The sequence below is a fragment of the Biomphalaria glabrata genome, chromosome 10 (assembly GCF_947242115.1).
Source record: "Biomphalaria glabrata chromosome 10, xgBioGlab47.1, whole genome shotgun sequence".
Taxonomy (NCBI): domain Eukaryota; kingdom Metazoa; phylum Mollusca; class Gastropoda; family Planorbidae; genus Biomphalaria; species Biomphalaria glabrata.
Window position 1 is genome coordinate 19757676 of NC_074720.1, and position 14100 is coordinate 19771775.

The following is a 14100-nucleotide window of genomic DNA, read 5'->3' on the forward strand; positions in this document are numbered from 1 at the left end:
GCGCAGCCACGGGAAATACTGTATTCCTCATTAATCTTCGGACTCGAAGAAAAACCTTATATAGTTAGGTTTAGTTAGGTCATAGACTATGTATTACATATAGTCTATGGTTAGGTTTGCATTTCGCCATTTTGAACTTGAGAGGATAATCTCTATTTTTTTTTGTCCTGAATAGTTTTTATGCTACTGGACAGCCTTAGCCATGTTGCCTTGAATCTATTCTGGGTAGGACTTGACGCTGTTTCGGGTGTTTGTTTGTTATTGCTATGATATTCTTTATGCGGATTCGCTCGTATTTATAGTTTAGATTAGACGTTAGAGTCTTTTTTTTTTTATTTCTATAGGGTTTAAGTGTCGGAGTTACCCATTTCAAGGGTGGGTTTACTTTGTCGGTATTGGTGTTGACATTGACAGTGTAGTCATCATCATTGCCAGTGTTAACGGTCTGAAGTTCATGACAGTCTTTGATTGCCGTTGTCAGAGTTAATATTCATTGATACTGACAAATCATTGGTACAAGCTGCGGAACAGTTTATGTTGAAGTCACTATCGATACCTTGTCATTGTTGTTAGGCAACATAAGATTAATATTATTTAAGTATGGGTACTCACTATGAATGTGATTATGATTTATTATCTTCATATTTAATTTTTATTACGTATCATTCACATTATTCATATCATTATATAAATATCTTTGTGTATTAAATACTCTATGTGACGTCTATGTGCGCATGATGTGTCTGTTAGGCTGAACCTAGGGACTAAATAATTATAATACAAAAAGAAAAATAATTCTTCTTACTAAAACATACAATCATTGTATTTAAAAATTATAAGTAAATAGCATAACTAAAGTCCTGACAATTTGACAGTGGTCATCAAGGAATGATTCTCCGACAGAATTGAGATTCAGATTTTTTTTTTGATGTAGCCTACCGTTACTAAAGATAATAAGACAAATTAATTTGTGTTTCTCGAAGGAAAAAGAACGCATGGAAGCTGCAGCACATATAGGCCTATGAAATGAGAAATTGTCTAGTACAAAATTGTAAGCGCAATCAACGTTGTGACAAAAATGTTGGAACGTGAGCTGCAAGATCTAAATTTAATGCCGTGAGTCGTCTGGAGAAGATAGAGAGTGAACTAAATTAGGTGAGAAATGACTTCGAGAGAGAGTGACCAAAAAATGAGGCTGCTGAAGTAGCTGTGATCAAGTTTTTCGCTTCAAACCTTTTCTGAAAAGTTAAAAGACAATTTAAAAGTCTACCATAGACTACTGTGAAGAGAAAATTCAAGATGAAGAGAAGACTTTAAAAAAACAACAACATATTTTACCAAACTTTAGATGTTATTATTTCTAAATTAGGCTACAAGAATAACTTCATGAGCATAATTTTTTTAACATATTACAGTCATTAATGCACAGTTAAATTTCAATTGCCAACGACATAGAGTTATATGATGCCACCATTGCATGCTTCTATTATGGTTTCCTCTTACACAGACGATATTACCATAGAATATTATTCAAAGATTCAGTACCTCAAAGAAGCTTTCCATAAAGACATACCAAGTCTGTGTTCAATACGAGATTTGGTTGTTTTTGCAAAGCTTATATCAACTCACTCTGTCTGTCTGGTAAAAAGTTTTTACACATTATTTCTGCTACACCTGATCTCGGATCAAGCTGAAATTTTGCAAACTTATTTCTTTTACCAGACAAAACAAGAATCAATAAAAAGAATTTAACCAATTTTGGTAATTAATTATTTTGTTTGGTATCTTGAACAAGAGAGGGAAATTCTACTTCACCGACTGATAAGGTGGATTATTAGTTGAATTCTTTATATGTCGCCTCTTTAAAGTTTGAAGTTAACAATAGATAGGTCTAACTATTTTCCTAAGCACCTCCCTGACACAGTGGTTAGTGTATGGGCCTGAGGAGGCTTTAGCCCACAAGTTCGAATTCAGGTCGTTCACCTTTTAAAAAAAAAAATTATAAATGCATTGATTTTTGAATCCCAGACAACTAAATATTATGGCCTATCATCAAGTTTTCCAAACATTGTCACAGCATGTTATTTCTCATTTTGCATGTGATAGTAGAGCGTTCATTCTTCAAGTTGTGATTGATCAAAATTATTAAAGAATTTATATAGCACAGAGCAGATGGACTTCGCTTGCTGTTCTATACATTGAGCAAAAAACAGCCAAAAGTTTAGAAATACATGCATTGGTTTCTGACTTTCTAATCAGAAAGCAAGAAAAATGAAATTTTAGTAAATAAACATAAGATCTTTTTTTTTTTTCTTTGAATCGTAGTTTAATATTTTTACACATAAAAGTGTTTTCCGAATGTAAATGTGCATTATGGGGAAAAAAAGAACTAATAAGCATTGGTTTGTTAATTTGAAACACCTTTAATTAAGTCTTTTAATTCTGTTAAGAAGTTTTACAAAAATTGACTTTTAAGACATTCTCACTTGTATACAGTCCTAACTGAATCAAACGTAATGACTTTGGAGGCGGATGAGTGGACCAGACCGCAAGGATGCGTGAGAAACAGGCCGTCCTAGCCTAGTTCCGTGTCACTGCCCTATTGGTGCTTTCTTCGGGCAGTTTCGAGAGCCTTACAACACATTGCATAGAAGGCGACGAAACAGTAGACCACATTCTTTATGAATGTCGCGTTCTGCAGGAAGGACGAAGGGGACAACGATATGAGAGAGAGACCTGGTCCAAGTTTGGCAACGAATTTGTCCTTGTAGGCCTACGGGGACAAGGCGACCTTAAGATATAAGGCTCACTGCCCGATTTCTTTCAGATGCTCTAAGGGACAAATCTCAGCTTGATTTCTTACTAAAGGGGTTTCTGAAAGGCCTACCGGAAGAGGCAGCAGTCGACATTGCTAGAGACTTTTTATATGGAGACAGCTTTTCGCCCAATACGTCAAACGGCTCAGGAGGATCTATTAAGACATTAAGTCTATAGCATAGGGGCCTATAGGCTAAGTCTAAATGTGCTTATAACACTTTAGCATCGGCTTGTCCCATAATTTAACCTTATTTTACCGCACCATTTTTACTAACATGCACTGAAGACGCTAGGAGAAGTAGCCTAATGTCTGAAGCTGAGAATGAGGGACAGGCTTAAATTAGCATCGCACCCTGCTCGGAGAAATTACAGCACCTAGGCCTATTCTCCAATAACCACCTAACTAGCTAAAAGGGGGCGAACGTATTTTTTTCTTCTGTGGGGAATCTAAAGTCATATAAAGTTTTAGAAACTGGAAGTTGCTTTTAAAAAAAATATTTAAAAATTATATTCGAAATATCCCCGCTCCCAAATTTCCCATTCTTTTAAAGTGTAAAATAATAATATTGCGAAACTTTACTGATCCAAGTTTTCTCGTCGTTTCCGTTGAACTAATCTAATGTTACGGTGTGTTCATTAAAATTTCACCAGCATGGCTTTACTGGCCGAACAAAAAAGGAAAACTAAGTTTGGACTCGATCCACGTAATACTAACTGGAGCAATGGTATTGTGGCCTTATTTATAGAGAGCAATAATATGTGTTTTATGCGGTTTCATCTAGTGATCTACTGATTACCGCCTACTACTGGCTACTAGATTCTAGTATTTCTAGATCTACTTACTCGTCGTCTTAGTAAACTTAGTTACACTCAACACTGTGACTTAGTCTTAGACGACTTTTTTAGTAGATTTAGATTTAAGTAGATCTACTAGTAGTACTAATACTACTAGGCCGCTAATGAGACTTATGACACTTATGTTAGTATTGTTACTCACTCAGTGAGTCAGTCACTGTTGACGAGTGTTGTTGTCACAGTAATCACAACACTACAACTACAACAGATTCAGGTGTGTTGTGCTTTTCACCCCAGCCCAAATCCTACCTAAAAGGTCCCCCAGCTGTTGCAGTTATGCGTACACTTCGCACCATGCCTCGTTCCTGAATTCCACTCGCCTCACTCCCTTATGCCAAGTTATGGCTTATAAATTAAAAGTTAAAGTGGTAGAGGGCTGTGCTTACCATGGGCACGGGGAGTTTACCTTTTAATTTTAACCTTAGCCGGCTTAGCCTTATGACCTTATGCATATTAATATTATATTATATTCCTATGCCTATACTGTAACTAGTGTAACCACCAGCTGTTTTTTGCAGGGACCGCCACTGGCGGAAAACAGATTTCCCATTGAAAATGCATTTTTGAATGTCAATATTCATTATCTCTGAATTTAAGCCACCTGTAACGTATTTTTTAGATCTGATACGTAGATCTATGTTTGTGTAAGCTTCATAAGCAACATTTTGTGGAAATTCGTTTTTATTAAGATTTTGTGCCCTTGTGAAATTCACCAAGTAGGCTATTCACGACAGAAAGGATTTACTTATGGTTTTATGTGATCCCCTTTGAAAAGGTAAGAAACATATTATTTTTATAGTTATATGAAAAAAATTGCCTACTTATCATTAAAAAATGGTTGTTGTAAATGTTCAAGGAAAAAAAAAGTGAATTGAATGGTTTGTTTGTCTTAGATTTAAAAAAAAATAGCCTCGATGCAAATACGAAAATTGGCTGTCGCGAATGTACGGTTGCCGATATTTATTTATTTACACTTAAATATTACCAATTTTAATTAGGAAACACATATTTTTATTTTAGAAATCATATTGCAATATTTTCGTACTTAAAAAAGAGAAAAAACTATAAAAAATAATGTTTTATTACGTTTTTTATAAACCAATCGGAAGTGGTGTCGTCGAAATCAGAGGGCTTACGTTTTTTTAAAAACTTGTTTTTTCAATCATTCGCTCTGAATCCTCGAGAAAGAAACATCGCTAAAAGCGATCTCAGTCTGAACTATCCATAAGACAATATTTTTTATAATATTATCAACTATTAAGGTAATTGTACTTTAATACTACGTTGTCGCTTTCGAACAACCGATTTTCGAATAACCGGACATCGGCAATAACGCACGCGTGCTAAACAGGCTAAACACTACACAGCGTGATGCCGCATGGAGATCGATATCTTAATTTTAACTTACATTTTATAATCTAGATCTAGATTATAGAATACCTAGATCATCTAGTAGATCTATAATCTATAATAATAGAGATTAGACCTAGCCCTAGTCTAGATCTAGGGATTATATACTGTCTAATAGAGGCTAGATCTAGATCTAGAAAAACTTCTACGGCGACTACGAGTGTTTTTTTCCTTTGTAAATTCTTTTTACTAACGCCAAGAAAACCAAGATCGGGATAAAGATTGGATTGTAGATATAGAATCTAAATTTTAGATTAAAATTAATTACGGTATTGCTAGATTAGATCTAAAAAAAATGCTGACCGGTAAAAAATCGAGTGCTGTATCACTTCCATTGTTAGATCTAGACAGTAATCTAGATCTAGAGGTACTAGTAGATCTAGACTAGAGATATCAAAATAACGCAGATACATTTTTCTTTATCTAGACACTTGATCTAATAATACTTGTTATGTTTGTGATTTATAGATCTAGACTAGTCTAGGTCTAAGACTAAATAGTAAATTCTAAATCTCTATAGATTATAGATTACTATAGATAGATCTATAGACTATAGAAGAATAGATCCACTTATCATCTTATGACTTAAACTTAAGACATCGTTAAAAATAACAACAAACACATATAAACCAAATATAAATGTTTTTATTTCTTTTCTCAGCAACATTTACAACCGATACAAAAATTGAGATTATTTGAGATAGTAAACAGAAAACACCATGCACTTCTAGCTTAAGCCTATTATTAGGTCTAGAGTCTAGACCTCAAATGCCTAGATCTAGAAATGATCAAGAACAAGATCTATTTATATCTTGATAATAATTCATTTAATATTAGATCTTTTCTAGTCTAAAATACATCTATATATTATACTGTATTTATGTAAAAAAAAATGAAGATAAATATAAGAAAAAAAAGTGACTTTTTATGGTCGGGTGGACCGAAGAGGAGACTTATTTATTAGTTATCAATACATTTCAAAGTTGTTTGTTTGTTTTTTCAAATGTTGTATAAATATACTTTACTTTGTGACACAGTTTTATGTTAATAATATTGTGAATTTGTGAAATTCATGGAATATTGGACATATCTTCTGTGAATTTTGGATTTTTCAATATTAGGGGTAAGTGTGTTTGATCTCATTTTTTTATGTTAAATACTTGCCTGATGTTAATGAATTTACTTTTTTTGGATTCCTCTGTTCTTGGGCATTAAAATAGATACATATTATGTCAAAACTGATAATGGTTTTGTTATTCAGGATGATGATAAAGTATAATTTGCAACTTTTTTTTTTACCGAGGGGGTGGGGTCTGGGGGGGGGGGGCTCAATTAATAGGCATAAATGTCTTAAAACACATGTTTATATATTTTTTTCAAATGTTCTATAAATATACTTTACTTTGTGATACATTTTTCTATTAATAATATTGTGAATTTGTGAAATTCATGGATAATTGGACATATCTTCTGTGAGTGATGGATTTTTCATTATTAGGGGTAAGTGTGTTTGACCTCATTTTTTCAAGTTAAATAATTGTCTGCTGCTTCTGATTTTATTTTTTTTGAATTCCTCTATTGTTGGGCAATAAATTTGATACATAATATGTCAATAATAGCCAATTTGAAATTGGTCAAAAAAATGGTCCTAAAAGTAGAATGTTGAGAACTCAATCTGTTTTCCGCCCACTCCAGTTTGTGGGACACTGGTGTCGGCCCTCTTTATGGAACAGTGTGGCAGACTTTTTGGACTGGGGTGCTGGCTATTTGTTCCATCCTCACCTCGAGTGAGATTAAAAAAAACAAAACTCACTTTTATTAAGGTATCCTGCATGGACCTTGTTCGTTTCCTGTTCTTAGCCTATCTAGTTCCAATATAAGACGTTTCCACGGAGTCGTCACGCTGATGCGACGGGGGCTGAGTCCTCAGCATCTTTTTACATCAGATTAAAAGCCAATCACTTCATTGTCATTATTTGAATGCTTACTAAGGCTCTTTTCTGTTTATAATTAATGTCTCATCCTTTCCTTTCCACAACTAGATGCAGTCCACATTATTCAGTTCTCTATCCTGCCACTAGTCTTCTACATTATTATTCTTCTTATTAATGCTGCAATTTTTTAACTAAGGTCTCAATGACATACTTGGTCCAGTCTATTTGGACCTGCTGGGAATACATACACATTGCTTTTAGGGGATCAGCAATCTTTTCTTTTTATCCCCATATTTTTTTTTTGTAAGTTGTCCAAATGGTTTATGCCACTTAATCATACAAGTTTTAGGCCTACTTGTACCTCGTCAGTCAGCCTTTAATGGGGTTCTACCCTCTTCTGTGACCTAGGAAGGAAAGAGGGTGGAACCAGAAGAGCTCATTTAATCTCAAAATTTCCTGTCACTGGAAGAATGAACCCACCTCATATTTTTCAGTTATTGACCTTTTTGCCCATCCATGGCCTACTCAGCCCAACATCCTTAAATGCATAATTTGCTGTTTTATAACTTTACACACCTTTGATTATGGGGTGTGTGGGGGTCGCTATTAAAACAGCCTTAATAAATATACACTTACAGATTTATAATTATATTACATATATACATGACGACATACATTATTATGTATAGAATAATAAAAGTTTATACCTGTACATCTCTTCAGATAAATCTAGATTTTAGACTTTACTAGATATCTATTATATATTTACCTTCATCAAATAATCTTTTCTAAAGCATTATCAATATTAGATAAAAAGTACAGATCAAAATATAATCTTCATTATCTTTAAAGGGCACTTTCGCTTATATCATAATAGTGACCAGGCAGTTATATTATTTTTTGGAATATGTAACTTTGCCCAGACACCTCCTTATATTTTACTATAGCTCTAGTAGAGCTTTGAGATTTACATACACACTAGGTCTAAGCATAGCATAGTTTTAGCCTGGTTACACTTTTTCATTTATTATGCTTAAATCCTGCAAAACTACACAATGGTAAACTTAGTAGCCTACATTTTGTAGCCAGGCAAAGCTGCTTCTTGAACTTGTATCACTAGTATTTGTATTCAAAATACACTTTCAGGCAAAACTGGGCAATGGTACTGTACTCAAGGGAAATTAGATTGTTCTTAAGTCTAACCTTGAAGGTTTATTCCTTGTAGAGGTATAAACATTTGAAAAATCAATAAATTCCCTTTTTTTTTTCAGCTTTAATTTGTATTTTGTTTCAGATGACAGTAAAATAGGTCAGAAATTAATGGAGAAAATGGGTTGGGCAAAAGGAAAAGGACTTGGAGCTAAAGAGGATGGCATGAGAGATCACATCAAAGCCACTTACAAATCTGACACTAGAGGTGAAGTGTTTAATTAAAAGGAACAAGTAGAAATATGGAAATTGAATTCAAATATTTGAATTTTTCATAAATTGTTTTATGATGGGTTTGTGATGTTCTATAGTTTGTAAAATGTTTAATGATTTTAAACGAAAATTGTGTCCATGCAGCATATGTCAATGCAGATAGCAAAATAGATTAAAAATTATTTTTTTCCCTATAATCTTAATACAATTAGCAATATCAATCAATTCTTTTTTTAATAAATTACTTTTGTTTTCTTATTTTAAAAAGTAGTGATATTTTTCTTACCTCTGAACATGGTTGTTTTCATTCAAGTATGAATCAAAACTTAGCAAAATTATAAATCATCAGGATAACAAACAATTAGTGTTGTTTTTTTTCATCCTATATAATTACAGGCCATTGAGTTATTTTTTATCCTATAAAATTACAGGCCTTGGGTGCACACCAAAAGATGCTGATGCCTGGATAGCTCATCAAGATGATTTCAATAATTTGTTACAACAATTGAACTCTCAGACTTCATCACAGCAGTCTTCAGACAAAGTCGTTGAGGAAAGACCACCTGATGGACATAAGAGATAGTATGTTTAATTTTATTAACCTAATAGCTACCATAGCATCAAAATGCTGTCACACCTCCTGCCACAATGTGGCACTAGTGTTTCTCTTTATCAGGCAAGGGTGTGGATAAAGGTCTTATTGTAGCAACACATTGTACTGACAGACAGAAGGTCAAATGACCCTGTCATGACTACCATTGAGGGAAGATCCAAAGCATGAATGATACATCTGAGAATGTCTCTTCCAGTTGTCATTTATAATTCTGGCATGTTTGGAGTAGAATTAGCAGATCAGCATTGTGCTTCTACCCTCTTGGCCCTGTAAGCAACAAGTGGTGGAGGCAGATGCTCTGGCACCTGATTGAAATCTTACATGTCTGTGTATCTTTAGGACCGTTATAATATTTCAAAATATAATAATTTTAATACTTAATTTGGCTTGCATCTTTTTATCCTGAGTATCCTGGTAATTCCTCCTTGAATTCAATTTAGAGTTAAATAAATAAATAGATGTTCAGGAACATTTTGCGCACCTTCATTAGCTGGACTGCTAGCATTAATTTGTGACAATTTGTACAATTTATTATCCATACTATTTTTCTAACTAGAATCAGTATTCTAGTCTAAACTACTGGTTTTTTTTTAATGTTTCCAAGTCTGGATTTAATCACCAAACTATAATTTTCTATACTCTAAGTAGATTTATACATGGGAGTAACAAGGATTTGTTTGGGTGGGTGATGTGAATTATTGCAGGTTGCAAACATTTTCTTTTTTTTTTTTAAATCTATCATTCATTAGCTTGTAAGAGCAAAGTAGTCACTCTAACAAAAGGTTGTCAGCTTTATAAATGTGGAAATGTTTAAAAAAAACAACACTATACATCTTTAAAAAGGTCAAACATAAACATTTTTCTTTTTTTTTTAAAGTATTATTTTTATGTAATTAGATGTTTAGAATAGTCTAATAATTTTTTTTTTTTTTTTTTAAATGACTATTTTTAATTTGAAGTAACCTTCCTTAGCGTAGTATTTTGAGAGATTTTTCAAAGGTATGGTTCTCATAGCAAAATGGTTAAAAACAAGTCTAGAAGTAAAGCAATTTTGAAGATAGTTATCACTACCAGCTAGCAGGTCATGTTGACCATTAATGTTGATTTTGAAATCTCTTTTCAAAATAGTATGTAAATGTCTTTCCATTTGTTTTATACTATTGAACCAAAACTAGTTTGTACTCATCAAAGCTATTTAGTTGTCAGTAAAAATGTTTTAAAAGTGTATATTTTTCTTTGTCTCCCTAGTTATGGTAGATTTGCTCGTGGACGTGTCCCTACCTTGAGAAGTACAGAAGATCTGAATTGTATATTTGGTAAAAGAAAGAATGTTTCAGAGCCTGCTACTCCAACAAGACAGTCAGATGTATGTAATTACTCTCATTAAATTCTAGCATAAAAATCTAACATTACATTGCAAACCTTAGGTGAAATGGGAAATTCTGATGTTTATTTCAAATCTGAGATCTCTTGTAATTTTTTTTTTTTTTTTGAGATTAGAAGAATTTGATGTCTAATTTATTTAATATAAATGAATCTTAACATCTAAATAAAAAATAGTAAAGTGTTTACTGTTACAACTTTTTACACAGAATTTTGTCATTATCTCAAATTTGAGAGTGTGTCAAACTTTGGCTATCAAGGCTGAAAATGAATGAGCTAACTGAGGTGGACAAACACATGAAATTGGGATGGTGCATCCAGAGTAATGTTGAGGATGAAGGGGTGGGACAGTGTCACAAAAGGGCTAGGAAAGTACGAGGAAAAAAGAGGCTGGGTGCTTCTTTCCCATTTCATTTGACAGCACACTGGGCAGATTATTCCAGCTGGAGCTAGTGTCATTGGCCTTCCTTTTTTTCTGTGACACTTTTCTTCTGCCAGTGCTGTTCTCTTGTCCTCTGCCATTTGTGCACCAGTTTTCGCAGCTTCACGCCATGATGCTCTATCATGTGCTTCTGTCTCCCAGGTGGCTGGGTCAATGCTGAAGGCTTTCAGACAAGCTTTGAGGGTGTCACTGAAGTGTTTACCTTGCCTACCTTGTGTAATAGATAAACTGATGACCAGGAGGTAATTCAACTTAAAACAAGTTGACATTCATATTCCTCTCCTGCAAATTCTGTTAATGATATTGATTTGCTATTGGTCTGTTGTGAATGACATATAACTCTTGAAAAGACTAGAAAAGTTAAAGAGATAAATAATTTTGTTTCTAAAAAAAACTAATGCTACATATAATATCCAGAACTAAATTGTATTTGTCTGGTATTTCAGAGTATTTCATCTGGAGATGAGAGTGACGAAAAGAAACATGGAATCACTACTATTAAAAGTAGCTCAAGTGTTCAAGAGTACTTTGCTCAGAAAATGGCTGCATTGAAAGCCAAAAAAGACAAAACAGAAAGTGTGACAGAACAAGTGGTGAACATGAAAAAGTCAGATGAGCAAAGAGTTCCTGCTGTGTATGGTGCAGTTCAGTTTACATATGACCAGGACACTGGGTCTAAGGAGTTTGATAGCTCGGATGAAAATGTACCAAACGTAAATTTTAGTCACAGTCAAAACAAAGAAGAAACTTCCAACTTAGATATTGATGAGAAACTATTAAAAAAGAAAAGGAAAAAGAAAGAGAAGAAACATGGTGAAGAGAATCTTTTAATATCAGATCAGTTAGTCAGTTGTGGTGTTTTAGTAGATGAAGAGAAAGCTACTGCCAAGGAGAAAGACAGTTATGGTGAGTCTCAGTCTAAAACGAAAAAGAAGCACCAACTCTGTGAAACGGGTTGTCTGGGTCAGAAGGATGCTAAACAAAGTAACTCTCTTTTGGTGGAAACAAGTAAAAGAAAGCTTGAAGATGGAGATGACTCCACCTTGCTGAATCAATGTAAAAGAAAAAAATTAGATAAGGAAGAATTGAACTCAAAAATAGATGTGAAGAATGAACACTTAACTAATTCTAAAAAAAAAAGATCAAAAAGTAAATTAAAAGACAAAGATATACAAGTGGAAACAATAGAGTGCCAAAAGAAGGAACTTGATCCAACTCGTGAGAATATTGAAGATTTTAAGTCTGAGGCTGAACAAAGCAAGAAAAAGAAGAAAAAAAATAAAGAGCAAAAAACAGTAGGTCAAGAGGATTCTGAAAAGAAAAATGTACATGATTTACCAAATGATGGTACTCTGCAAGAACCTTATGATGAATCTAAGACTCAACAAAGCAAGAAAAAGAAGAAAAAAAATAAAGAGCAAAAAACAGTAGGTCAAGAGGATTCTGAAAAGAAAAATGTACATGATTTACCAAATGATGGTACTCTGCAAGAACCTTATGATGAATCTAAGACTCAACAAAGCAAGAAAAAGAAGAAAAAAAATAAAGAGCTTAAAACTAAAGAGGATTCCCCCAGTGTGAATTACTTGCCAGAACATTGTGAGGAATCAAAGCCTTTACCTGAGACTCAAGAAAGAAAGAAAAAGAAAACAAAAAATAAAAAGCAAAAAAAGAAATCAGAAATAAATAATATGTTTCCAGGTTCTAATATTGGAGATATTCAAGGGTATGCTGTTTAGCCAGTTCAGAACACTTTCTGTCTTTTAGTTCAAGAACAGTTAAATGTCAGTGTATTTACTTGTAACACTATTAAACCTTGTGGATGTAAGAAGACAGGTCTATTGAAAGATATCATTTTGCAGTACATCAGGATGGACATTATACTTTACTGAAGTATGTTTGAACTGAATGGGTGACATATTTCTTACTGACACACACAATTATTTGAAAGTATTTCAATGAAATGCTTATTAGAGTGCCTTTTATTGTATATATGAATAAGTTACAGATGATCAGTAGCTCTCCTATAATTTATTTGCTGTTCATGTTGTGTACAAATAATTTTATGTTTATGCCAGACTATAGCAATACATAAATGAAATAAAGTTGCTTTTATCTAAATATATTGAATAAAAGTTTAATTGCATGTGAATATTTACTGTCCTTGTCAAGTTACGCAATTAGGGAAGTCCATCTGATCCTTCATGAAAGGCATTAGTTCTGTAAGATACAAATTTAAGTACATGTAACTGAACCAATTATCTGGTACCAGTACACTCCAATTAGTAAAGCAACATGTCAAACTATTTAAAGTGTGTTAGGATCAGAAGTTTTAAATATTTTAATTGTATTTTTTAACACACTTAAAGACCATTATTAAACAAGTCAAGGTTGGGGTGATGAATGGAGTCATATTAGACTCAATTTAAAAGAATAAAACTAAACTTATTTGTTGCATGCACTCTAAAAAGTTAAGCTTTGAATATAACATGATATAAAAACCAGTAATTCTAAACCTTTATCATTTAGAAGGGAATATACGTTTCTAATATGGCTGCTTGGTCATGTGATATGTGCTCTGGACGGTCATTTTCATGGTCTCAACTTGAGCCCTGTCCACTATCCTCCCATCCTCATTTCTGAAGGGGAACATTGCAATGAACAATAACATTTTCTGATGTTGTTTGGGTCGGATAGCATTCTATCTTGGGCAAGATATAGGAATCACAAATAGGCTCTTTTAAAAGGGTACGGGAACTAAAAAATAATAATAAAAAAAAAACAAGTTTTCAATATTTGAATAAAAAAATGTATTTATAAAATCTTCAAAGCAAAAACAAACTGTAATGTTAAAAAAAAAACAACATCAAGCTCTAAATAGCTTTTGATATAAAAAAAAACAATGAAAATATCAACCAATAATTTCTGTTAAACATAAAATCTTCACAGGCAAGTATATTATTATTCTGGACGGTAATAATAATGATAAACAAAATGTACCAAAGGCACACAATTTTGATTTATTTGTTTTGATTAAGTCTATAAGAATAAATGCACAGGCCTACATTTTGGCAATAATTCAAACACTCCCAACATCTTTTATAACACACTACACAATGATAAACACAAATAAATGTATGGTTTCTACAAAATGGTGTCAATAACAAGTTATGGGAAAAATAAATAGTTGTAATATATGTTTATATAATTGACAATCACATCTA

General features: G+C 33.0%; 1 protein-coding gene across 2 annotated transcripts; it reads left to right on the forward strand.

The window, feature by feature from the left end:
* The first annotated feature begins 3422 nt into the window (after positions 1-3422).
* Positions 3423-12999, forward strand: LOC106054358 (uncharacterized). 2 transcript variants are annotated; one of them, XM_013210181.2, is made up of 5 exons: positions 3423-3542; positions 8288-8433; positions 8870-9020; positions 10300-10417; positions 11323-12999. In XM_013210181.2, exons 2-5 carry the CDS (start codon positions 8337-8339, stop codon positions 12613-12615), a joined length of 1659 nt encoding a protein of 552 aa, XP_013065635.2. In that variant the 5' UTR covers positions 3423-3542; positions 8288-8336; the 3' UTR covers positions 12616-12999. The 2 variants fall into 2 exon arrangements, with proteins under 2 accessions (XP_013065635.2, XP_013065634.2); XM_013210180.2 differs by having other exon boundaries at positions 8311-8433.
* Positions 13000-14100: the final 1101 nt, after the last annotated feature.